Here is a 27,973-nt window from a genome sequence, read left to right as displayed (position 1 = left end):
GGTAAATTCTCCCTGATTGACGCTCAGATTGTCCATTTTTTCTGTAAAAAATTATTTTTAAAAAAGTAAAATAATAATAATAATAATAATGATAATAATATAATAAATATAATAGTAATATAAAGATATATTATATATAATAAATATAATATTATATAAGTATATATTATATACAATAAATATAATATTATATAAGTATATATTATATATAATAAATATAATAGTAACATAAATAACCAAGAATGATATAAAATATATACTATATACAATAAATATAATATTATATAAGCATATATTATATATAATAAATATAATAGTAATATAAATAATCAAGAAAATGCAATAGAACGCAAGGGATGTGAATCCGAGCTGTCAAAGTTGGTTAAAACATTGCGGGGAATTGCTTCGAGCAAAGGGCCCGCCCAGCCAGAGATCCATAGACGCGGCTCTCACAGGTGGATCATCCTAATCGGCGAGCTTAAGGGGGATCGATTTAACCCCCCGCGGCCCCATCTCGGTAATCAATTTGACCGTCCCCAGCGAATTGTCACCTAGCGGGGATTCCCGCGAGGGCATCTTAGACGAGAGCAGAGCCACCCCCTCGGATTCTTCTTTCGAGCCCCGCCGCGAATAAAATAAAGCCCGTCCCCCTCCCCCCGTATCCGAGAATGAGTTCCAAGAGCGCCGCGCGCGCGGCGGGGAGAGAAAAGGCTGCACCGAGCAGTCGCTTATTTTAATCCGAGTTTAAAGAAGTTTCTATTTCCCGCCGGCTCGTAAATTGGCCGTCGTTTGTCTGCCGCTAAGGGCGCCCCCCTCGGTCTACACCCCCGCGCCGCTTCGGTCCCCCGGGGGGGAAGAGACACGGTTCGACCATTCACGCGTTACTTGCCCCCCCCCCCCCGCGCGAACGTCGCTTTTGGGGTGGCTTTACAAGATTTTCATCGCGGCGGTAACAGCAGGTCCCGTTGCTTTAATTAATTGCCGTGCTTCGGATCCTTTCTAAAGACGGTGCAGCAGCGTAACACGGCACTTATTTCATTAGCTGGTTATGCATCGTGTTGTTGTTGTTGTTATCGCGTACCAGTGAAATTACTGTTATATGTTGCTGGACCGCGAATTTGATGCATACGTGGCGAAAACGCAGTGCAGCTGAAATATACAATTTCGAAGACATGAAAACAATTTAAAAATACGGTTGTACTGTTTTCAATTTATTAAAGTGATTCATTTATTATTTATCTGATTTCTGCTACTCACGGTTGTCTTGACAAATTTTTATTCACCGTAACGATCAGCCGAGGGGTCAGCCACACACGTTTCGGATAATTTTTTTTTCTGCGTGAAATCGTACCTTTATTACTTTATTGTTGCAATATAGACTTAGTTTCGCACTTTGTTGAAAATTGCGAACGGAAAGATTATTATTAGGCTGTACATTTCCAAACGGTTTTCATCGATCCATAAAGTCCACAGATCTGTAAATAATAATCGAACTGCGAATTCTGTGCGTCAACGGTGAACATGAGAGGTTAGAATTAACCAACCAATAGAAGGCTAAACAAAATTTGAAAATGTCTGCATAAATAAAGAAAGAAATTTTTATATAATTCCTAGCAGTTGTTACTGGCGAACAACATTCTTATTTTGCAGAAAGATCCACACTAATAATAGTAATAATAATAATAATAAGAAGAAGAAGAAGAAGAAAGATATGGAAATAAATACAAGCAATTTCTATTCCCATCGGTCGGTAAAACGTATCCGTGCACAGAAATGAGCCGTTTACTTTGAAAGTGGCATAAGTCACTTTTTTTTTTTAAATAAAAAGATACCGTTCAATTGTAATTAGTGTTACCATTAACTCGATTTTTTTGAAAAAGTGACTTATGCTACTTTCAAAATAAACGGCTCAAATGTCGAAACCCACTCGCATGCAACAACGTTCATCGACATTCGTTCCGCGCCGCTTTCATAACCTAACTTAATATCTTGCAATCGCGACGTCGGATAATTGTCCTCGCAGGATATCGAGGATCGGGCGCGAACGCGGCGCGGATTCGAAGGTGTACTCGCCCTGGTTTCTTCGTCGAGGTGAATAATTTATCGGCGCGCGCGCGCGCCAACCTCTTAATGAAAAATACAGCGCTGGCCTGTAACTACGTGGCACAAATTAAAACTGGTTTTCCGTGCTTTACAGCTCTGTTGCAGCATAATTCGATTAAATCGGTAGATTACACCGGGGATAATCAATAGAGCCGGGCTTCAAGTACTTCGTTGCTGTTCAACAAATTGTGCAATCAATCTTGGCGCAGCCCCGGCTTAAAAGGTTCGCGCGTTACTTTTCACGGTGGAATAAATTATCGCGACCGTTTCCAGCAATCTAACCCGGTACTTTTAACGAATTCTTCGCGCGATTTGCCCTTCGATTATCGACAGTCCAGGCTGTCTCTAATTGAAAAACTTGCATTCGTCTCAGTCGAATTCAACGTCTCCGACGTTTATTATTTCAACGCGTAATTTCGCCGATGCTTTCGGACGTCTTAACGAAGGCGAATTTTGACAGAGAAAACATACAGACTGACATAACCTTTCTTTAAATTGAATGTGTACTTTTCACAAAATATCGCATCTCCGAAAGCACGAAATTCATTAATAAGCGTAATTCTCACTGTAGTACTTTACAAATTATATATATATATAGGTGCATGCTCTACGATCAAGCGTGGTCGCAGCGGCTCATCGAGAACTGCGTCGTATAGGTTAAGGTACGCGGTTCGGTAAAGCACCGCATAGTCAAAACTACGCCTCAAATACTGTATTAATAAATAATATTTCAGGATGACGGTGACAGTGTTCGTCGACTTTTTATCAAAGCAACGATCACTTTACCTAAAAATAACGCTAAAACGACTAGCTTATTATTAATTATTGAAACAATGCAATCCATGCTTACCGTAAGTCAAATCAAAGTCAACAAAATCAAATCAAAGTCGAAATACGATATTAATAAATAATATTTCCGGATGACAGTGACAGTGTACGTCGACTTTTTATCAAAGCAACGATCACTTTATCTGCAAATAACGCTAAAACGACTAGCTTATTATTAATTATCAAAACAATACAATCCACGCTTACCGTAAGTCAAATCAAAGTCGAAATACGGTATTAATAAATAATATTTCCGGATGACAGTGACAGTGTACGTCGACTTTTTATCAAAGCAACGATCACTTTATCTGAAAATAACGCTAAAACGACTAGCTTATTATTAATTATCAAAACAATACAATCCACGCTTACCGTAATCAAAGTCGAAATACGGTAAACTATTCGCGCTGGCGTACGACGCGCCGACGCTCTTGATTATGATTTATAATCGTTACCGAGTACATCAGAGGGCGTCCAGTCGATTTCACGCGCAAAACAATGGCGATGATGAAAACCCAGCTCCGCCTCGGTCTGCTCGAATCGTAACTGCGATATAATGTGCCGCGTAAACCAGCGAGAGAGCATCAGGGCATCATCAATTATCTACCCTACAAAGCGAAAAGTCGACGACTCGAGAGCGCAGAATAATCACGCAGGGAATGAAAATGGATCGGCGGCGGTTTTGCGGGACCCTTATGGCTGATCACGATTTATGTAATGCGATATCGTTACCCCCGGAGAGTTATCCGCGACGCCCTGTCCGATCTAATCGCGAAATAATTCGATTATCGTAATCACGAACTGAACGCAATCTCGAGAACGATCTTTACTCCGCGCGGCCGAGTTCCTTAATCTTTCACGTAAACACAGATCTTTTGTAGGTTAAGTGCTTTCGAAATACGTCGAACGGCTGATAATTCTTCGGGTTTCTTCCGACACTTTGTTGCAACCGTGGATGAAATGGCCAGTGTTCTGAACATGTTTTTTTAATATCATTTTTCTTTAAGTATCAAATTTCTCTAAATATCAATTTTCTGTAAGTATAAATTTTCTTTAAGTATAAATTGTCTTCAAATATCACTTTTATTCAAGTATAAATTTTCTTTACATATCAATTTTCTTCAAATATCAATTTCTTTCTCCTATAAACTTTCTTTCACCGCAAAGAACGACGAGATTGCGAAAGAAATCAAGACATTAACAAGAAATTAAATTAATCATTACTAATTATCGGACACGGCTGATAAAACCCGTCAGCATCAACGATTCCGATTCCAAAGTCGCCTAAAAAATTGCGTCACAGGATAGTTCGCGTTTTTTTTCCAGCAAATTCGGTGGCCATCTCCCGGCAGCCCTAAGCTTTGCCAATTAATTGCGAACACTCGGTGGGTGAAGGAGAGGGGGGAACTGCGTGTGAACGAGGCGCAAACAGTTGCCGTTGCCGCTGTTTTAAAGCAAACCTTTTTCGAGTCGACGGCGGAGTCCGCGGCCGGTTAATGAATTAACGAGGCAAATTAATCGTCAGACCAATAATTCGTGATTCGATATCGCAGCGACGTCGGGCGTCGCTGTACCCCGATTTCGCTTGTTGTCGACACTGGAAATAATTACCAGCCGTGGACACGGAACGAGCGGCTACGACCTACCCCCCCCCCTCTCCCCGCCCCGTCACGGTTAAATCGACTATTTACCCCGGATATCGGCGCACGCCGGACAGGATAATCAATCGGTTAACCGAGCAGCCCATGAACGCGTAATGAGCAACAATTCGGTTTGTCGGGCTCGAATAAATTATTCAAATTACACCGTCGATTAACTCGATCACGCGACTCCGTTTTCAACGACGCGGATAAAGATGGTAAAACAATTATCGCCGTCGCTCGTCGCTTCTCGTTCTCCTAACGAAAAAACCGTCCGTCCGTTTTCCGACGTTCGGACACGCAACCGAACGATTAAAAACACGCCGCACCGGTCAATTTCATTCGCAGAAAAATGTCCTAGTTGTTTGTAATCATTCGACTGCGGACCGCTGCGCGAAACAAGACTTGCCTTCGCCTTTCTTAAACAATTTCAATTTTTAAATAAATGAAGATTCATACATTCTTGAATTTATTTTTAAGTTTTCTAGCCTTTTCGCTATTTCAGTCTTTTCAGCAATTTATTTTTGCAAAGAAGCGCATAGTGTCCGCAGTCTAATAATTTTCTAACAATTCTTTGCACAATAATCTAATTAACTAGAGTACTACGAAAATGTCTAATTTTCATAACAAGTATATCATATGTAAACTAGTATACTGAATTCAATTCATTCATTCTGCTTCAAGTCATGAATTATTTACACATTTTTGCCGTCGACTGTACCAGGATCGTTAGATTCCGGATCTTGATACGCAATGAAAATTGCTTTTAAATCGATTACAAGATTTAACCCTTTTCATTTTTGCATTCTACGCATATTTGCAATTGAGCTCAGTTGCTGCTACAATAATCTTTTTATAGCCGCGTAAATTCAGCAATGTAAAAATGATTCCGAAAACTGACTTTCGAGTACAAAGGGTTTTAATCGAGTTTTATACATTGATCTTCTTAAATTCCTCCATTCAGATCATCGCTTTTCAACGCATCTACACTCATATCACTATTAATGATCACTGGACTGCGAATTTTATTCATTTATGGCAAATTTAAGTACTATTGAAAGCGATAGAAGAAAAATAATTTTAAAATATCAATATATCACTTTCAATTATATATATTCCTATAAATATATTCCTTTTAATTTAATATTCGCTTTTAATTTAATTCGCTTATTAATTTAAAATTCGCTTTAATCCTATCCTTTAAATTTAATAATTAAAAAATATTTAAAGAAAGAATGAACGTGCTACACAATTTCTATCTCTTACAATTAACGCGGACAATTTTTATATTGCAGTCCAGCGACCATGCTCTTGCGCTAATTCTCAGTATAAATAAGCGTCGAATAAAATCGTATCGATAGTATCGCAAGCCTCGATAGAAATCACAAATGAAAGAGTTCCAAGAAATGATTGCTCGCGTGTCGACGCAGCAAGTCGACGCAGCCTCTGAGAAACGCTTTTAATTTTCACGCGCTTTTAATCAGAATTCTTCGGAGCAACGTTATCCGTAAAAAGCCGTTGCCTAAGGGAGAGGCATTGCCGGCGCTATCGGCTCGCTGAGTAAAAAGAAAAAGAAAAGAAAAAACAACAAGAAAAACGCCGGCAGATAAAATGTTACGGTTATCAGTCGGCGAGGATTGATAAATAGCGAGGCCTCGCGATATTGCGATTTACCGGAAGGCGAACCGGTGCCCGACCGTGATACATGAAATAATAATACCAGTGATTGCGAGAAACTCGCCGGTAGACCGTGCAATAGGTACGTAGAGCGGCGGCGGAGGGTAGCGGAGGGTGGTTCGCGCGGGAGAGCGAATGGACCGACGGGGGGGTGCGAGAGGAAAGACGGTGCCTCCACACCCCCACCAGATATATCATCGCCTGGCAGTTATGTGTGTCATGAATTTTAGATTATCCTTGGATTAGATTAAGGGGCGGGGGCGGTGGGTGCAGCAGAGGCAACCAACCAGCCCCTTGGCCCGCCAGTCAGTGCCGTAGCTGGATAGCGACGTTCCCGCGTGAATTATTTTCCAGTCCTCTAACATCCCTTCCGCTTGCTCTTCCGCGCCCGGCTATGGACGATTGATTTCTTGCTTCTTGGCTGACCGTTCTCTATCCCTGTAACCCCCTCCTCGTGTTTACGGACGCCGGGATAAGAGGGACCGAATGTCCTCCGTGCGGTTCCACGTCGGTTTAAACGCTTCCGTATTGTTTTCCATTTTCCTGGATCGGTTCTATGATCTTGGTATACATGGACTCCCGAAAATGTCTCGCAATCCGGAAGTAGAGGATTCTTGAGGTCTTTTGAAGCAACTTTTTCCTTTGCGAAAATGCGATCCGCGGCTTCGTTTACGAGTTATTAACGAAAAACAGTGCGCCAATCAGAGGCGAGATCATTCGGCGCGAGACGGCCGAGCCAATGAGCGGATCCGGGCTCCGTGCGCTCGTTGGCTCGGCCGCCGCGCGCCAGCCGCGGCTCGCCTCTTATTGGTCAGTGTTTTTCGTTAATAACTCGTGAACGAAGCCACGGAGAATATTTTTGTAAAGGAAAAAGTTGCTTCGAATGACCTCGGGAACCTTCCATTTCCGGATTGCGAGACACCTTCGAGACATTTTGTATAGGTGGCGATATCAGCCCTAGGACGCTTATGGTACTGGAAGGTCTAAGGTCTGCTCGAGAAAGAGTCATTTCGTGTCCCTGTAAGAATAAGTGCTGTAAGTAGGTGCCATTTTTTACTGTTATATATTTATTTACGCAATATTGTTGGACAATACGTACCAGATACCTCCGGGAATAAAGTATTGAAAGTATAAAAATATATGTTTAAAATTCTGTGCACATTTTTTTACCTTTTTATTTTAAGCATGTAGGGTTATGGTGATGTTTTCAGTGAAACAGATCTGCTTAACCCTTTCATAGACAATGAGAATTATGCTTCATACCCACTTTTAGTGCGCATGTGGACCACTAGGCTCAATTATTCTCACCGTTGAAAATTCTAATTGAACTGAAATTGTATTTTTGAAAATTCATATTGGCCTATGAAAGGGTTAAAATGTGTGTAATGGGTGTCATGTTTGGGGAATGCGACTATAAGATGTCTTTCTAAAGACTTGTTAGTGAAAAAGGTTAGTCAAAATTATGTAATGTGAAAAAGTTGATACCTTTACAGACGTGACACTGACACACAGGTTATGTCGGGAAGACTTTTATGCGTAGGAAGACTTGAATATGCCTGAGAAGACTTTTTAGGTACTGGAATGTAAGTGAAACGAATTTATTTAGTCTACCAGGATCGAGTCAGATTAACCCTTTGAAGACGAACGTTGACATAGTGGCGACGTCAGGACTGCAAACATAGTTTGATTATATAATAAATTATTTATTATATAATATAATATATATAAATAATTAATTATAATATAATATATATTATATATCATATAATATAATTATTTATTATAATTTTATTATATAATAAAAATTCACTATACGCCTATGTATTACCTACCGTTTGTTTCTCCGCTTGCAGTTTAACAGATGCGACCGTTTCTAGCTCCTTAATATCTTGCTGTCCACAAGCTCAATAATTAATATTGAGTATACCAAAAAATAATTACAGGAGCATTTTTCGTTCGATCAGTATCACTGCACCATTTAATAAAAGATATGTATAAATATATCGGCATAGCAAAACTTGAACTGAAACTTTATCCTTGGAAAATGATAAAATTAAATTTGTATACTAAAAGATATTAAAAAAATATAGATATATATATATATATATATATATATATATATATATATATATATATATATTATACTAACAGATATTAACCCAGTGTCGGAGCCATTTTATAGCACTCGAAATCCAAAATAGTTTCTCTAACCTATAGTGCTTTTATATTATATATGAAATAGAATTTTGCGACACGTGCAACAATTATGCTATTCAAGAGTTTCATAGATATAAACAAAATTAGGATAACGTCAACATTTTATTTTCAAACGTAACCTAACCATTTTTAGCGACGCCTAAGAAGTCGCCGCTCGACTGCAAACGGTTAAATCCCTAGAAATTCATCCGATAGTGCTAACTATCAATGAATCAGGAAGAAAAAGCATTTCAATGAATCACAACCGAAAGTACGCCCAAGTTCTATTTTTAGATGCTTTCGACTCGACAACAGTCTAGAAAAATAAATTCAATTTCCTTCTGTACGCGACTTCGTTCCATTCAGTAGAAATTTCAAGGACGACTGTTTCGCCTCTGTCAACAAACATTGGAGCGTGAACCGGAGAAATGTTTGTTCTCGGCGCGATACACATTTAATCAACAAATATATCACACTTTCGAGAGTACAATGCGACGTTGAGTTCGCACGTGTACGAGACTTCTTCGTGGAGAATGATTGAATAAATTATATTATTGAAACAAGTCTCATAATCAAAACTTCACAAAATCCAAGTGAATTCTATCTTTTCACTCTTATGAGTCAATGCACGCTAATCATAATAATAATAATATTGTGCTATTATTATATTATATTATATTATATATATATAAAAACAAAATTAGGTGTATCATCAGTAGATTACAAAAAAAGATATCATCGATAAATCACAAACGAACCGTATCAGCAAATAACGAAGAAACTGTTTCACGAGAATAACGAAGAAAAATAATAACAAATAAATAAGGTACCTGCGTTCACGGTGAACGTGTCAGAACGTGTCGTACGCGTTCCAACGTCGGCAGAGAAATTTGCGGGGGGCGGAAGGATTGTCCCAAAGCGGGACAGCGAAGCGGACAGCATCGCATAAACGAGGAGCAAACTGGGAGGAATAGAGAGGCAGGGCAGTTCGGAGTCGAAGAAACGAGGAGCTAAACGGTGTTTCCGCCCCCGGGCAGATCCGATGCCGAATCAATTCGCGTAATAGTCTCGAGGGCCGGTCTCGAGGGTGGTGGGAAGAGGGCAGGGGTTAAATCGACTGCAACTGCCTCTCCGCAGCCCCTTCGAGGAGCCGGGACACGGGAGGCTCGCCTCGGATACGGGCCATTACCGCACCTGTCCCTCAAGTTTTGCCCTCCCCTTCCCCGCTTGGAAAAGGATCAGTTCGAACGGAACGAGCCCGGCCTCTAATGAAGAGAAGCAATCACTTAAGCCGGCCGTTAGACCGATCGGACGTGGAGAGCCGTTTTACCGGAGCTTTTATGCGATACTGCGAGAAACGTTTATGAGGCGTCCTGAGGCTGTACGCAGAGACCGGTGGTGGTGGGGAGGAGAAGGAGGGGGGTCCTGTGCTCGGTGACACGCGTGCCCTCCGACGCAGCAGCCGCTCTACGACCAGCCTGCGAACGAGCCTTTATCGTCGCGTAATTTATTTTTCTCCTGGTCAACGAGGACCGTGATCCTTCCTTCGCCTCCTCGACGCTTGCCGTTTCCCTTTCGTGTAACTGGTACGACGTAGTGTAAATATCAGGGACGTACGTTCTTCCGTGGTTTCATTCTTCGAACGGACGTAACCAAATCGGCGCGTAAAATCGACGCGCAGTGTCCAATTACGAGTTTACAGCGCGTGTCGTAATTCTCTGACGTCACACGTTCGACACGTCGGTTTTGGACGGCTGTTTCCACGGAAAATTCGTGTGAACCGTTCGAAAGAACGCGCGAAAGAATAATGCAACGGGACATTTGGCGTCGCGCGGACAGGCTAGAACAAAATTTTTCTAAGATGAATCAAGAGTCTCGCGTGGATGCTTCAACAGCGGTTTATTTGGAAAAGAACAGTTTCGAAAAAGATACTTACGTAGGTAGTACACTTCTTCGCGGTAATCGAGCACCGATAAACGTGATTTATACTCTAAAATCAGTCAAGACGTATAAAACGGAATCGATAGAAAAATATACGTGTCCACGATTGAACGATGCTCGCGCGGTATTTCTCGGTTTCAAGGTAAATACAGCGGTCCGTCGAGGCTTTAAAATTAGGTAGAGCGACGCGGAAACGCGAAACGGTCGCGATTCGTCCGCGAGTGTTGTTAAACGCGGGTGTCCATCCGAGAGTAAAACTCTCGACAGTTGCTCTATACAGGGTGTCCCGAAAATTTTCTCCGACGCACCGTTCACGAGTTATCAGCGGAAAACGGTGACTAATGAGAAGCGAGCTCGGCTGGCGCAAAGCAGCCCAGCCAACGGGCGCGCGGAAGCTCGGCTCCGCTCATTGGCTCGGCCGCCGCGCGCCGGTCAAGTGCTCACCTCTCATTGGTCACCGTTTTCCGCTGATAACTCGTGAACGGTGCGTCGAAGAAAATTTTCGCTAAGGAAAAAGTTACTTCAAATCACCTCAGCAATCCATCATTTCCAGATTACGAGACATTTTTGGGACACCCTGTAGAGCAACTGTCGAGAGTTTTACTCTTCAAATAGACTCCTGCCGCGTCCGTTACGATCCAGTAGATGGCTCTGAACGCGAGAGGAATCGAAAGATCGCTGGATAGAAGCTGGAAAGAAGGACAGATGCTCGCAAACGGTTGCTGTGGTACACGCTGTTATTCCTCAAGATTTATTTCGTTTCTTTCTTTCTTCGAATCTCGGATTGCTCTTCGAGTCTCACGGATCGCTCTCGCTTGGCACACAGAGAGCCGCCAGGCGAAAGGTAAAACGATGTTTAACGGATCGGTTTGATTGTGCGCGTGCGTATGTACAGCGTGTGCACCGGTGCGCAGGTCTTGCTGGACCGGAAGTAGTCGGTGGTGGAGAGTCCTCGCGACGGACTTACGATGTACACACGATGGAGCTTAAATACTATCTGAATGAAGAGAGAGAAAAAAGGGGACGTCCCTATTTTCTCTTTTGGTGCCCCCTCCCCCCCGGGTTTGATCTTAGTCCTCGGAACTCTCTGACCGCCCGGAACAGTGTTTCTTCGAATGAGAACGGTTAGCAGACGATTTTTTTTTTTTATCGATCTCGAGAGATCGGAACGGAGAATTGTGAATCGTCGATCTCGAGCGATCAAAAAGTCCCGGAGAATTTCGGCGACCAGAAGTCATCCCCAATCGGTCTCTGTGTGCTTCGAAGGTAATTTTGTTTTGTTTTTTCTTTTTTTTCATTTGTTGCTCTGTTTTACAATAAAAAGCTGACTCTGTTTATCACGGGCCTCGAGGATCGCAATTTCCTATCGATGATAATGTGAGCAGGAGAGTCTCGACTCCATCTATCAATTACAACAACAACAACAATAATTATAATAATAATAATAATAGTAATAATAATAATAATAAATTGTCAACCGACAGCATAAAATAAATTTAGTGATCACAATTAGACGATTGCCAGAAGCTTATACCGATATACAATACTGAGTAGCGGCGTTGTCCTCTGTTTCAGCCCCCCCCCCACCCTTCTTCGTCCCGTTCGAGTATCACGTTGCTCGTTCGCCGCTTCAGCGTTGTTGTTGTTCGTTTCACAACCGATGAACGATGCCGCCTTCGTCGTTCGACAGAGTAAAATATGTGTCGTAAGCGCCGCGACGGATATATTTGAGCCGTTTATTTTGAAAGTGGTATCGAAAGTTAGCATCCATATTTTTAAACGTGTTAAAACGCAAACCCTTAAATATTTTTGACTTAAAAACAAAGTGACTTATGCCGCTTCCAAAATAAACGGCTCATTTGTTTTGTTTCTCCGACGACGCTTTTGTGCCGAGTTGTTTTTGTATACACGGTTCACGCAGTGATCGGTCTTTCACCGAGATCGACTTCGCCGAAAAACGGTATTCGAAACTTCTTCTTCCCCTTCTCCTCCTCCTCCTTCTTCTTCTTCGCTTGTCTCTACCAAAAGCTTCCATTAAAACTAGAGGAACGACGACCTCGTTCAACTGGCATAAATGCATTAAATTCAGTCTAACGACGAGTTCGTGTGTGTGGAACAGTGCTGTCCATGCGGATGCAAGGCGAGCTTTTTATATCGTTCAACAGAACCGATTCTTGCAAACAAAAGAGAGCGACGACGATCCTTCTACATATGGTATTCCCTTTATTTTTTAATCCGTTACTTGGTTTCTCCTTTTTGCTTGTTCCTGGCTAATCATATACAGGCTGTCCCAAAAATGTCTCGCAATCCGAAAGTGGCGGGTTCCTCGGGTCGTTCGAAGCAACTTTTTCCTTTACAACAATTTTCTCCGAGGTACCGTCAACGAGTTATCAACGAAAAACAGTGCGCCAATGAGAGGCGAGCTCGGCCGGCGCGAGGCGACCGAGCCAATGAGTGGAACCGGGCTTCGCGCGCCGGTTGGCTGGGCCGCCTCGCGTCAGTCGTACTCGATTCTTATTGGCGCACTGTTTTTCGTTGATAACTCGTTAACGGTGTCTCGAAGAACATTTTTGCAAAGAAGTTGCTTCAAATGATCCGAGGAACCCGTAATTTCAGGATTAGACATTTTTCAGACACCCTGTATTGCTTCGCGAAACTGTTTTATCGAAGTAAAATAGAAAAATAAACCGCAGATTTCTGTAAAGAAATTACAACTTTTTCTTTGTTTCTCTTTTCTTTTTTCAACAATTCAGCGTCGAGATAAAAATGAATTTCGATGAGTCGGATGTCAAATGATTTTTTTTGCTTGGCGTCGCCGTCTCACAAAAATTTGCAGAAGGAATACGGTTATAGTTTTTTTTTTCACCGACGGACAGCACCAAGAAAGAAACAGCAGAGGGTCCGTAAGTACCATTCCCGTGCTACCATGCGAAAGCGAACTTACTTGCGGTTCCGCGGCGACGATAGCGTTCGTTCAGGCGTCGGGACTTTTACCGTGCGGTTCGTCGCGCGTGCGCTTAAGTACTAGGTTATGTGTCAAGGTATGCGACAATAAAAAAGAACTCCGTGTTGTTTTTTACGTTTTTCTCTATACCGAGTGTGAGACACTGGACAGAGGGATTCGCTGGCGCTTGCGAGACGCGAGAGAACAGAGAGCCTCGAGCTTTTTTTTTTGTTTTTTCCTTCTTTTTTTAAGAATAACGAGAGGATCGCGTGCCGATAATTGCCGATCATGCGTTCGTTCGTGCCGCAAGGATAGGATAATCAGGTACTAGGAACAGCCCCACGAGGTTCCCATCCTCCGATCGAATGTCGAGGATGCTGTTTGTTTTTCGTCGCGCGATCCAATCGAGAAGAACCTTCGCAGTTTCCTTTTCTTTTTTACCATCGATTAGTTCTTTTTAAAGTCCCGGGTGGAAGTCCCGTATGGAAAATTGAACAGCATCGAAATTATCCAATCAATAAAATTGTTCGAATTTGATTTGACGAATTTTCACGCGAATGTGTAAATTAATTAATTAATTCATTTAAAATAAGAATGATCCAGTTTAAAATCAGCCTCGAAAATAAAATTGTCCTAGCAGCAAGATTTCTAAGTTCGGATCGCCACTCCTCGAGTGCTTCTCGATTGGAATTTGAAGAACATGTATATATATATATATTATGTATACATACGCAGAGACATACACACGCACAACTGTATATAATACAATTCGAGGAGAAATGTAAAACTCTCTAGTAAAAAGCAGCAATTGATTTTTGCGTCCGTTCAGATCGTTTAGTGATCTTCCTATATCCGATATCCCGTGTGCTTCGTGTCGTTCCTACGGCCCTGATTTACGCCGGAGGGTTGCGGCGGCGCAAGCGTTCGGATAACAGGGATGTCTGTATTTTTTTTCTTTTTTGCCCCCCCGTTCTCTATCATCGAGGGGACGGGAACTCGCTCCTAACGCTGCCTGCACGAAACATTACGATTAAATATAATACACACCGTATAATAATTACAATAATATAGTATTAATTAAGAAATATTATGTTAATAGTTATTATTTAACCATGTGTATGGCTCAGTCTATTACGCTAGTCTCATGCAACAACAACAATAAAGATACAACAATATATTTACTCGTGTGTGTGTGTTTGTCATTTATAATTCACTTGTCTCTTATTTTGTCCTCTTTTTTTTCGTTTCTCGTCCCTTTCTTCTCTATACGCTCTCGTTTTCTTTGTTTTGCTTGCAATTGTTCCGTGTATTATTATTATACCACACGCACGCATACGATCTTTCATACTTTTTTTTTAATCACACATTCAACGCGCGCGCACACGCACGCACGCTCTCTTTCTCGCGCATACACATGCACACACATACACACTATATTACTATCTCTCTTTCTCTCTCTCTCTCTCACTCTCTCACTTTCGATAGAAAAAACTTGGAAATTTGTCAAATATCAATCAACTTCGTTTCACCGTCGTTATATATATAATATTTTAGTATAATATTATATATTGTATAAATAGATGATTCTTTACGTTTACGTTCATTTATAAATTTATTCATTTCTTCATTCTTATCTTGACTGAGAGCTCCGAGCATAATAAATAATTCGCGAGCCACGTGAAATCCCGACACGCTACGCCTATGATATATCAACACGCCCGGCATAATTCTACCTTGTGTGTCTCTCTGTGTGTGTGTGTGTGTGTAGTACGTGCGTTTCATCTTATCTACGACGTTCAATTGGAAAATTAATATTTACAATGATAAGGGGGGAGGGGAGAGGACGCGTTAGACGGGACACGTTCGTTGTTGCGCGATCACGGTGTGTCGTACGAAAAATTACTAGAAACCGTCGAAAAACATTCTTGGCTTAGGAACTATTTAAAATGTGCGCGCGAGCCGCGGCCCGGTGTCCGGTCGACGTGAAACCGATACGGCAACATTCGTTCTCTCTCCGTTCAATGGAACGGACACAAAAGAAATGTCCAAACAAACGTGCCCCAAGGACGTTCGCTGTTGTCGGAGTAAATCGATCTCTCGAGAACGAGAGCGCGTCGCTGAGGATTCTGCCGGCGCGACGCACGCACACGCACGCACACCGATTTGCCGAAAAGCGAAACGTCCAAGTTTCGTCGTCGACCGCGGGGCGACAACCGCGCGCGCCGTGTACAAATCGAATGCCTTTAAACACTAGTCAATACTGCGACAAAGTAAGACAAAAAATGACGTTACGCAGTAATTAATTATTTGCATGCGCGAGATGTTTGTGGAGAAAAAGAAGACGCGCGCACGAAAGGAAAGTGGCGAGAAAGTAAACAATCGAATTTGTGTGTCACCCGATCCGGGAAGGCTCGCGAGAGGATCGCACGTGGCTCGAACATTTTTCTATTTTTCATCCAAGCCCTTAAGTAATTATAAAAAATAGTAATATCACAAAAATGGCGCAGGCAGGGCAAGGAAAGGACCAAAAACATCGGGAGGATATTTTTTTAAATGTAATGGCAACGGATCGTTGCCAATTGACGAGCATGGATATCATCGAGTCAAGGAGCGGCCACGAACCGATTTTGTTCTCCCGTTTTCTGTTCTCCGATTATTATTTACGCATTTTTTCCCCCGTTCTCTTCGTCGTCGAGTTTCGCAACACGATTTTCACGAAATGAAAACAACAGGCTGTTCGGACACGTTCGTTTCTCTTTTCTCTCTCTCTCTCTCTCTCTCTCTCTCCTTCCTGCCCGAGATAGAAGAACAAGTGTAAAATAATCATGTTTTGCTTGTTTATAGTCTACGGTAACGATAACAAAATATCCAAGGTCGATCGGGAACACCGATGGGAATCCACGATCGACAGAGGACGCGTGACATTTTCCTCTGTCATCTTCGTATTTCGTTTCTCTATCTCGCCCGCGCCTAGTTCATCCAGCCAGCTCTTCCGTTTATTAATAAACTTCAAAGTTTGATTGACAACAGTGACTTAAACAGACGTTTATCTCAGCATGAATCGTCCGCGCTGGTCAAAAACGGTACAACGTTCTCTCGCCCACCTCGCGGCAAGTTTTTTCTTTTCTTTCGGACACTTTCGCGAAACAAACGTGAGCAGAATGTAACTTAATTAAGAGAAGAAAAAAAAAGAAAAAAAAAATAAGACGAGATACAACTCGATACACGTCGTAGGAGTTTCTAGAAATCATATCTCTCGCCGACTTTTACAATGCTTTTTTTTCACGGTCGCAAATACAATAATTACACATTTTTCTCCCATGATTTCGAGGTGTTAGTGATTTTTCATTTCTCTCTCTCTCTCTCTCTGTCTTTCTTTCTGGTTTTCTTTTTTTTTGTTTTCTGTTTCACTCTTTCGCGTAGTACTCCGTTCGTTCTCATTGTCTTGGAAAATACCCGGAAGCGCAATCTTCGTTATAATTAGTTTAGCCCTCGCCTTTCGGACTTTGCCCAGAGTAAATGAAAAGACGGACTGGAATGACGCACAGTCTGCGCTCTCTGGATTTTCGAACACAAAAGAGCCCGAGACGAAACGGTTCGTTTCGCAAGGGAGAGGATGATGATATACATGTACATATACATATATACATATATATATCTCTCGTTTATAATCTGCAGAAAGAAATTCGTGCTTTTATCCGGTCTTCTCCCTCTCTTTTTCTCCCCGCCTGTTTTCTCTCTTTTTTTCCACCTGTCGCAATAGATTTCACGTCATAGATTCGAAAACTCTGTGAATCGGTTGGTTTTTCTTGTTCTCTTTTTCTGTCTGTTTTCTGTCCCCTGGAAAATAAATAGTCGCGGAGGATGGATATCCCCGACGACACGGTTTCCCTCGGCTCGCTAAACAACAATTAAACCCCGAAAGAGACGGTACCAAAAGCGAATTTGACACGTTTTTTACCCTAATACAGCTCTCGGTGTAGATAACAAAATCGTCCGCTCTAAAAAGAAAGAAAAAAAAAAGTCGTTCATTATCTATTTACACTAATAATGCTAACATGATCCTAATTTAATATCTTTAACAAAAAAATGAGAGGGGGAGGGGTGGCGATAGTGATCACAAGAAAGAATGGTCTGTCAGTTAAAAAACACCGTTATCCTCTGATATACATTAATATTAATAACAGCAATTAATATATATATACATATATGCTCGATATGTACGTATATATTAAACAAAGTAGTATTTGAAATATTCATGTTCCGCGTACACGAAAGAAAGAAAAAAAAAAATAGAAGAAAAACGGCAAACCGGACCTTGCCGTGTAACCTAATATCACAATTGTCAGTGCGCGCGCATGGTAGAGAAGAAGAAGAAGAATAATTAAAATGTCCACGAAAGCAAGCAGAAGAAGAAAATTACAAAAAGAAAATTACAAAAAAAAAAGAACAAAAGAAATGGTAATTTTGGTTCGTTAATCCGAACGGAATGGCACTTTTCTGCGTTTTCATTGTACTCGACTCGTGTGTGTATGTGTCTCTCTCTCTCTTGTTTCTCTGCGTCTGTATATGCGTGTGTTCCTCAACGTATAAAAATACAATATTCTCAAGAACCTTCTGTACACTATGAAATTTCTAATAACATACTCTCTAGTCTTGTAGGTAGCACTATATCAAATAAGTAGCCTATTCTTTGTCCTTCCTAATAGCTCTCTACGCAAACTCATTTTATTGGTAGAGTGTCTCTTGCACACTTCTTTCTTTCTCTCTCTCTCTCACTCTCTTTCTCTCGAACAAATTATCGATACACTATATATTTATCAATAGAAATTTGTCTTTCATCACAGCAGTTTTAGCAACCTCTATAACGTGAGATCTATATGCTCGTTTGATTTCATTTTCGTTCGTTTCTATCTATCCTCCTCTCGTCCCTTCGTCATTATCGATATTGGCTATATTATTTGTTTCATCCCTTTTTCGGTTTATCCCGGTTTTTTGTTTGTATCGCGCGCGCGATTCTCACCCGTTCGACATCGGAACGGGGAATCGGTTGGTGTGTGCCGCGATCATTTAACGAGCTGGCTTTTACACTTCGCACGCCAGCCGTTTGCTTCTTCGTTTTCTCTTGTCACGTTTCGATACGCGAGAATTAAACACTTAAACAGTGTTACACAGCGCTAACGGAAACGGAGTGTACAGCGTGTAGGTTTTACTACTTTAAGGTATCATTTGTTTTACCATTTAATTGCGGTTCAGCGTTGCAGTACGATACCTTCACTTTAAAGTGGTCGGTGACCCCAACACAATTCCTCCCTCCCTTCCCTCCCGCCCGCCCCCCTACCCGCCCACCCACGCGTTACGTTTCGGCCCATCACGTTACTTTGTCGTTCTCATATGTAGATATTTTCGTTTTGTTTGATGTTGTTTTCTTTTTTTTGTTGCTGGTTCCTCGCACCATCCTCGCTTCGATATTTATTATTCGCTTTTTATTCCTTTTTTTTTGTGTTCCCGCTTATATAGCTTGCCGGCTGCACAGCTAATGACGCGCGTATTAGTTCCCCCGAGAGCCTAACGATGACCATAACACGGTAACGACAACGATGTTGATGAGAAGAGGCCGTGGTTTCACCCACCCACCCTGTCCACCCATAGTTCTGTTTCCCGCCCAACCCCGTTCGGCCTGCCCCGTTAAGCGGCCTTCTGAAAGAGACACAGTACTTGGTGTTATCTTCGTCGTCGTTCAACTGGCGAGGACATCCCCTAAACTCAGAAATCGAGAAAACTCTGAAACCTTGGCGATACGTGCTACCCCCGACAAACAGGGTCAACAATGTTCTCGATCAATTAAGATAAAATGCTCTCGTGCTTTGATCGAATGCAAACCGCTCAAAGTGAATTAGTTTGAAAATATTGTTCATTATATATTTATGCACGTTACACGAATCTCCAAAATTTCATATATTTCTGAATTTCCAATCCGATTCTAGCGTCCTTTCAGCAGACATTTTAGGTGAACTTACCGCATTTAGGGAGGGCTGCTCAGACACCATACATACTATGGAGTCGTTCACTGAGCTGTGGTGGGAATTGATCTAAGAATCGTTTCCAATTCTCCGCACCAACCTGATTTTTGAATCCATGTAGTATCTGTTTCCAAGGAAACATAGCATAATTAATTATTATGTGGCAGCGTGACACAGGAAGAAGCTGATTTATAAAGGACACAATTTATAGTACCTTTTCGAACATGTCCTTAAGATCGTCTCTTGGCGTGACCCAAGACGCGACAGCATCGCAGAAAAAGACAAAATCGGGCACAACTCCTGCTGGATTCACCGTGATCATCTGACACATACCTCGGAATGCCGAGTCCTTTTCTTCATTGTCTCTTATGCTCCGCAGGGAAGTACACCTGACAAGAATATTTGTACACATTACATGGTTCCGATGTTTACACGCCTGAGGCAGAAGGTACACTCATTGTTAAGTAAATGAAACGGTGAACATTGTATATGATATGAAGGCGCAAGTCTCTTTCGCGGTCTCTTCGGATGGAACAATGTAGCACAATGTAGAACAATGAGCGGGTTCCATGAATGTACCTTCTTCCTGTTCAGTATAATCCGTTACATTCGAGAGAATGTGATTACGGTAAAAATGACAGCTAGTCACTTCGTATAATATCCATTCCCACAAGTTATACAGAAAGAGATTCTTATAAGTAACATTTAGCGAGGCAAAACTTGGCTTTATTGAGGCCAGTCCCGTAATTTGCTTCCTACGTTCTTGTTTCTTTTAAAAAGAGTGAACCGAAATTGAAGAAAATTAAATGAACATTAGAGACACTTTCTGAACAGTACTAATATTAAATGTCTTTCAATAAAGCCTCACTCTATTGCTCCACAATATTGCATTGGAACGGCACATTACTGGCAACATTACAAAATCGTACGATCTCCATAAGGTTTGGTTTACATTTGACATCTCTTTTTTTCACGTTTTTCGATCACTTATCGTTTGTAATTTGTAGCAAAAATAAAAACAGTAGGTATTATAGCGATAGTTATGATCATAGCAAGAATCGCAGCTAAGAGAGTGTATTCGATTAATATTAATACTGTGTTATTCTTAACATGCAAAAGGACGCTTCTGACTGAAACTACCTATACACAGTGAAAGTATGTGGAGAGAAAAAAAAAAGAGAAAAATACGTTTCTAGTTTTCGATGCAAGGCAATAATACATAGGCGAAAAATAGTACACAGACCTAAAAGTGACAAATGTAAACCTACCCTGGTCTCTCATTACTGCATAATTAAGAGCCCATAACATACTAGCACGGTGGTAAATGAAGGTAATTTACAGGTTGTATACCCTAACATTGACCACCATTTCTCCAGTGCTTGCAGTGATCGAGTAAAAAAAGAAATGTTTGAAACAAAAGTTAAAGCAGCCATCGGTCTGCCGCACATGCTGGCTTTCAAAAGTTTATAAACAATTATTATTTTGATAAAACGTCAAGGCGACGACCTCTTTTTATGCTACCATATATACTGCATACGTCAAGGTGACCATGACGTTTTATTAACAAAAAAAACAGTTTCTTGGAAATTTTTAAAACCTAGAGTTGCGACAAGCCGAGGGCTGCCAGCTGGAATTTTTGTTGAAAACATTTCTTCGTTGATCATCGGAAATTCTTGAAAAATAACGGTCAATCCTAGGGGATGCACTCTGCGTACAATATAAACAATCGAATGTAAAATCTCGTCGAAGTACTGCAAAAACCATTGGGCAAGTTTAGTCGTGCCCGCGTTATCGTCGTTGAGAGTCTATTCTCTTGATGTCCGTTCGAGAGAGAGAGAAAAAAAAAAGGAAAAGAATGGAAAAACTCATTATGGACTCGATTGCAATAGTGACCATTGCTACAATCATGTTCTTGCGCAAAAGTTCTTAGCAGCCCCTGATGCAATGTACTGAATAATCGGGATAAATATATAATAATAAAGTGCTAATAAAAATAGAAGGTAATATAATAATTAATAGAATATAATAATAAAGAAATTTACACACCACTGTCGAACAAACTCCTGTAACATGGGGGCGACGTCGTGGGGACACACATAACCTAGGCGACCGATCGTTATGGCTACGGTTTCATTTTCATTTCGGTAAGTAGACAAGTGAAGTGTAGTGAAGTGACCGGAAACACAAACAATAAGACAAACTGATAGCGAACCAACGATATCAACTCAGGCGAACATGTTGTCGTTTAGAAACTTTCAATTAACTTGTAATCAATCATTTAATCAATAATAATCAATTTAATATTAACAATCAATAGAGACAGTGGGAACAGAGGTGAGAAACATATGAGATACCGACAATGAACATAGGCAATACCGTGCTATTATAGCTGCTGAAACAATAATAAAAATTAGATAGCAGCGTGCGAGCCCATGATTCGATAAAAACCGACATGAGTATGATATCTCTACTGTTTTAAGTATATACAGGATGACTCCGTGTTGTCGGTGCAACCTGTAAAGTAGTGAATCGGCATGAAAAGCTAAGTTTTTTTCACATTATCGCCACTTATTTTTTCATGTGAATTCACACTTTTTCAGATTGCACCCCCATCCCGGAATCACCCTGTATACGTATAGATATATATATATAGTATATCAATACAAACAAGAACAACCAAGAAACACAAAACTAAAATTTTTGGTCGTGAGTTTAAAGGCCAATTTAAATATAACACTGGTCGAAACAATATCTGGGGCTTATAGATGCAAGCAAATAGTATAATACTGAATCGCAGTACGTTTTCATGGCAGTAACAGCCATATAAAGCCTGCAGGCAATCGCACACCACTAAATTAGGTCCAATGTACAGATACTAATTATTTAACCCGCTGATAAAACGTGCAAGCGTGGCCATGTGAAGAACCACCCGAAGTCGTCAATCTGTGTGGTCATTACCTTCAATAATAATCATTTACAAGAAAATGCACCTAAACTTAAAAAATGCCACCGAATGCTGAATCTAAACGTGAGGACTTTTCTTTTGTTCAGAGAGATATATTTTGGGAGACTTCTCATTGAAAAAAAAAGGAAAAAAAAGACAAGTTATCGTTGCCTAGAGGTTCCGTGACTATCATCAACTGGTGCACGTTTCACACTTTTTTTTTCTCCGTGATAGATCGTAAACAATTAGCGTAAAAATCACGATGCCACAAATGAAAAGTTTCCCCTCATGTGCAGAGCATACTTCTAAGAAAAAGGTATGTTACTTCTACGGTATATGGGTGAACAGTAATTAACGTAGTCGATGTTATTGCATTACTCAAAAAATGAAAGTTCGCTACTCATTACCCCCTACCATTTAAAAGTATGCTCCATATGCTATATGCTGTGTAAAAAGAGACTATACGTTTTGGAAATATAGTACAAAATACTCACCCGTATTTTCTAACAGTGTTTTTGGCGTATTTGGTCTATTAATTATTTCGATTAGTTGAGACAATATTAATGAGATATATACACTTGTGTCAGATCCTACGGACAAAAGAAAGAGAAAAAGAGATGCGTCAATATTATGGGCATGAAGTATTTCAGAAATATTTCAAGGGACATTTACCGAGTTTAATGGCTATTTCGCCGATCGCCCACGTCGCATTGTTACACACTGATATAAATTCTGGATTCAAGTTCTGTCCAAGTATAGGCATAAATTCCGCTGCAACAAGACGAAGCTTAAGTTAGTCTCTACGTTCCGACTTGGAATCTGAGAGCGAATACAGAGTCGGATCTTAATGAAGCATCCGCGTACTCGAACCTAAAATACAAATAGGCGCACAAATGATTGCCACAGTACTCACGTATACATGGGAGAACGTGTTGGAAGCAGGCTTTTGTAAGATCTCCTAGCAAGGCGAAGCTACTCTGTCTAACCTCAGGCATAACATCTTGCATACATTGATACAACAGTTGCATTACATTGCTGTTCATTACTAAGCGTTCCATGTGACCATCCAAACCTTCTGCCAAGCCGCTAAGAAGGTCTAATGCGACAATCATAAAATCTTTGTCAGGCGCCTCAAACTGTTCTGGGCTCTGAGTACTTGCTATGTGTTGATTTAGCGTCTGCTCTACGAGGGATACACATCGCCTATCAAACAAACAAATGCATGTAAGCGTTTGAAATACTCAAAAAGATACGAAATTCCATAGATCGACGGGGGAACAACACTCACTTATAAACTGGTTCGCAATAAGGAAGAAAACCTGATCGCAACGCGGTCGCGACCGAAGAAAGACATTCTAACAGCGGGAAAAGGTCTTTGTCTTCGTCTTTCAATACGTTCCACTTATTAATTAGCGGTGGCATGAGGAGGTTAATGTAATCCGGCTTATTAAGATGGTGTCCCACTGAATCAGCAAGCGTACCAATCGCGTCGTATAATATTAAAAGATTTTTGTGTTGGTATTTGCCTGAAAATCAAAATCGGAATTAGCCAAGGACGTCGAATTTCTGAAGATACGTTTGCAACGGGTATGCGCTTACCGAAAGCAAAGACGAGTGTTTCAAGGATAAATCCAAGATACGGGACTAATTCTGTACACGCTTCCTCCTCTAACGTGGCGAACGCCGAACACGCCGCTTCTTGAACACGTTTATTGCCATCGAGTACTCTTTTGAGTAATTCGGTCATTAAAGGCTTCAAATGAGTGTCGTGTGGCTGCGCGCAAACCCAATGCGAGTAACGACTCAATGTCCAGCATGTGATGGCGCGCACCAGTGCCTTTTTGTCGCTCAAGCAATTAATTAGATAAGGAATTAATTCGGATAAGTGTGGAATCATGCCGCCCATGCAACCTGTAACAGACAATTGTACATTGAATTAGAAATTCAGAAACATGAGAAGCTATTTTGTAAACTCACCTTCGGCAATCGCTCCCAGTGCTAATATTCCAGACTCTTTGATTTCCCAATCCTGATGGAAAAGCGTGTCCTTTAAGATTGGTATTAGAACCGGTAACAGCTCGTCCCTGAATACATTAGCTAGCATATCCAATGCGGCGGCCGAACATTTCCGTAAATTCCAATCACTAAGAGTTGATTCATCGTCACATCCATCTTCGGGGTCTATGTCTTCCTCGTCGCAACCACCGTTCTCATCGCCGTGTTTAACCAAACCGACATGGTGTGAATGATGTGTTTTCGATTTGTGGAATCTCGGTCTGATATCTTCTTCCCTGTCCGGGATCATTTCATCCTCTTCCACGTCTCCTTTCAGGAGTATTACGTCTATTTCAGAGTATTTCATACCTCTCACCTGCGAGAATAGATTCATGAATTCAGGCAATCGAATTACCACATGGTTCGCAGCAAATTTTCTCGCACAATCGATCACTTACTAATATAGGTACTAAATTAGTTAGATGTGGTCCAAGTGCGCCTTTACAAATCCGTTGCTCCGCTAAGGAAAGCCAGAATTCGCAAGCTTCTAAAGCAACACCTTCATCCGGATCCTGAGTCCTCATTAGCATATATTCTATTATATTGTGCATGTGTGGTATTAATCTATCCATTCGAACTTCAAGCAGCATAACCAAAGCTCTGCAATAAATAACGTGTGTCATCAGAATTACAACGAACGATTACTTTGTAACAATCTTAGCTAGATAAGGAAATTGATAACACGCACCTGCAAACATTTTTTCTGACTTCTGGATCATCGTCATTAGCTAAATGGAAGAGATTCTCCAGGAAGCTATCTATATGAATCATAAGAGCCTGTGTACGATTAACAATGAATTGATTAACGCAGGCAATAGCGTGTGATCTAATTTTTGGGCTTGAATGTCTGAAAAATTGCAGGAACTTCGGGATCAGAACATTTAAAGGTCGATTAAGTGCATCCGAATCTAAGATTTCCGCCGAATCTTCACAAATCTTTTGAAGAGCGCCAAATGCACCTTCGCAAACGTTTAAATCTTCTGAATCCAACATCTGACAAAGTACTGGCAAAAGCTCTGGCCATGTGGTCAAGTCACCTGTTCATAAATGAAAGACGAATTAGTACACCGAATAATCATTGATCTATCATTATATCATTCTTCGAAGTACATACCTCTGGATGCAACGGTAGTTATTAAAATACCAACGGTCGCCCGGATCAATGGAGACGGGTCTCCGACAGCTGACAGACATTCTTGCTTTATAAAATTTGTAACTTCAGGTAAAAACTTATCGAAATGAGCTTTAACGTTATTTTTCAATATCAGTCCACTAAGAGACCTCGTGGGTTCATCTTGAAAATAGAAGAAGCGATTAGAAGATTGCGCGTACAAGGCAATATCGGTAGAAGTTTGCGTTTAATATACATACCCTCTGAAGTAAGTTTTGTTAAAACAAAAATAAGGTAATTGTTGAAATCTGGAAATTTATTTAATTCCTCCAATTTCTGAGAGAGAGAGCTGTTAAGGAAAACATAGCCGATCGAACACTCGCAAAGTTTAATAACGGTTTGCACGTATTACAAAAAACATAAAAATTATTCATTTACATAACACCTACAGATAATTATCTGTAACAACTTTTGCTGTTATGTAATGAACATAGAAAATGTATTAATCGACAATGTAAATAAAAAAGGAAATTGAAATATAGTACGCGGAAGCCTTGCGACGTTAAATATTCATGACTTAATGCCACCGTCAACTTGCATTCGAAAGTCTACATTCTGATTACATTGGGACAGCCTAATTATGATAATGATAACAAAACCGATGTCCAAAAACTACGAACAACAATATCTATAAACTAGAAACATGTAACACACAATAGTTTTGCTATAGAACCGTCGATATAAACACGACGGGATTCCTCGCGCGTGAGATCGTATGTACAAATACAGTACAAATATAAAAGGAGAGAGTGAGAAAGAACGAGACAGAAAAAAAAAGCTATGCAAAAAATTCAAGTTGTCCTAACTGTACATTTTCGTAGCAGCTGTAGTTCACGACAATCACACTTCAATCCGAGGCATGTTTGCGCACAACATTTCTCGGAGCCAGTTTAATTAACATTATGGCCGCGACTATACGCAAAATTTATCGATTACAAGCGTGAAGAAAAACAAACTCGACGGCAACGTTTAACGGCATTTCGGACGCGGCCCGCGCCCGCGACAGCAATCGCGGTTATCATTCGTCGCATACACTGCCGTTCAAAAGTAACCGAACCACCACTCACATGTCCATGATCACCTGGAAATCTCTAACAGATGCAATTTCTTCGAACAGCGCTTCTTCGATCGCGATTACGATCTAGGCGAATACACGATATATAACAAGTGTGAAACGGAGAAAAATTACTTCTAGCGAGCTATCAAACGAAAACTTCAAATCGATAAACATCAGGCTGCTAGTGCGGTTCGAAATTGCGGAACGAGTAACTAGGACCCCAAGTGAACGAGCTCCGAAGAAAACCAGCTGTGCAGAGACGATCGAGATCGAATTGAAACGAAATTTCAGACGAAACTGTCGGTGAAGAACCTGTCGCCTCGGCGCCCTGCGCCGATCATGCGATCGGCATCAATTTCATGAGAAAGCATTTATACGTGTTGTCACACCGTTATAATACTGTTCATTCGAATGCGCTAGGTGTCCGGATGGTACTTATGGACGGTAGTGTATTTCTTGGCGCTTGAGCACGGCTCACGTGTTATTCGAGAAAAAGCTACGGACTTCTGTCGGTCTTTTCTCATCGTTCCCTGTATTAGGCCGAGAGAGATAAGGGGCTCGCGAAAATCAACGAAAGCGTTTGCGAGCCCGATCAGGTGAGGAAACGAGGAAAATTCGTGTCTGTCGTGGTAGACGACGGTGTCCTAACAGCTTTTCAATCGAACCGTGGACGAGAAAAAAGAGGGTCCGTGACAGGCTGCGCAAAAGCGCGCCGAACGTTTCCGTGCCCTGGGCTTTGCGGAACAGCCTCGGGTAGCCTTGAAGCAGAGCTCGGGACACGGATCCGTCGGTTTCCCGTTGGAAATTCAACGGACGCGATCGAAATAGCAAGCTTCCACGGGGGAAAAGCACGCCCCACGATCGACCTAATCTACCCGCTTCTTCACTTGTGTTACCGCGTCGCGGATGTACTCACCGGGAACGAGATCCGCGGACGTATTTTTCACAGCACGGAACCGTTTTCGGCTCGAACGAAAAAGGATACTTCTTGCACAGCTCGCTGAGTAGCCGTGTCCGGGCTGTGGGACTCCTTGAGGAGTGTCAAGATTTGTCGAAGTCCGTCCTCTTGCGGTTGCCACGCCATTTTCATTGTGTTTTTCAACAGCACCACTGAACGCAGCCAGCCTTCTCTGACCTCGCAGATAAACGGAAACTCCCCACGGTTACCCCCACCACCGCGCCACGAAAGCATTGGAATACCGGCCGATGACGCCAGGATACCTCGGCTAAATTCCCCCCGGCCGCATCGTACAGCATCGGTTTAATATTTCGCCGGAATTCCGCGAATAATCAGCATTATTTCGGGACCACGGACCGATTTCGTATAATTCATACGGACAGACAATTGAATGTTTTCGAGGCTTAGCAGACGAACACTTCCGGCGACGGCAGAG

The 27,973-nt window shown here is 41.4% G+C and overlaps 1 protein-coding gene and 1 long non-coding RNA gene across 3 annotated transcripts; both read right to left on the bottom strand.

Annotated features, from left to right (window-relative positions):
- Positions 1 to 233: 233 nt before the first annotated feature.
- LOC143261123 (uncharacterized) lies at positions 234 to 8,342 on the bottom strand. The gene is made up of 4 exons (XR_013035340.1): positions 8,081 to 8,342; positions 7,734 to 7,918; positions 1,258 to 7,266; positions 234 to 1,149 (listed from the first exon to the last, which is right to left on the bottom strand). It is a non-coding gene; the product is annotated as an uncharacterized LOC143261123 (long non-coding RNA).
- A 2,780-nt stretch (positions 8,343 to 11,122) lies between these two features.
- On the bottom strand, positions 11,123 to 27,734 carry Tnpo (transportin 1). Of its 2 annotated transcripts, none has more exons than XM_033475255.2 (15): positions 27,565 to 27,734; positions 25,723 to 25,798; positions 25,466 to 25,645; positions 25,040 to 25,388; positions 24,750 to 24,951; positions 24,274 to 24,667; positions 23,896 to 24,207; positions 23,585 to 23,822; positions 23,210 to 23,499; positions 22,969 to 23,067; positions 22,791 to 22,886; positions 21,399 to 21,474; positions 19,567 to 19,741; positions 19,350 to 19,476; positions 11,123 to 19,029 (listed from the first exon to the last, which is right to left on the bottom strand). In XM_033475255.2, exons 1-14 carry the CDS (start codon positions 27,667 to 27,669, stop codon positions 19,369 to 19,371), a joined length of 2,700 nt encoding a protein of 899 aa, XP_033331146.1. In that variant the 5' UTR covers positions 27,670 to 27,734; the 3' UTR covers positions 11,123 to 19,029; positions 19,350 to 19,368. The 2 variants fall into 2 exon arrangements, with proteins under 2 accessions (XP_033331146.1, XP_033331147.1); XM_033475256.2 differs by having other exon boundaries at positions 11,123 to 19,026.
- Positions 27,735 to 27,973: the final 239 nt, after the last annotated feature.

This window comes from Megalopta genalis, unplaced genomic scaffold, assembly GCF_051020955.1.
Source record: "Megalopta genalis isolate 19385.01 unplaced genomic scaffold, iyMegGena1_principal scaffold0037, whole genome shotgun sequence".
NCBI lineage: Eukaryota > Metazoa > Arthropoda > Insecta > Hymenoptera > Halictidae > Megalopta > Megalopta genalis.
The sequence above is the reverse complement of the archived record's forward strand: the minus strand, read 5'-3'. Positions and strand labels throughout refer to the sequence as shown.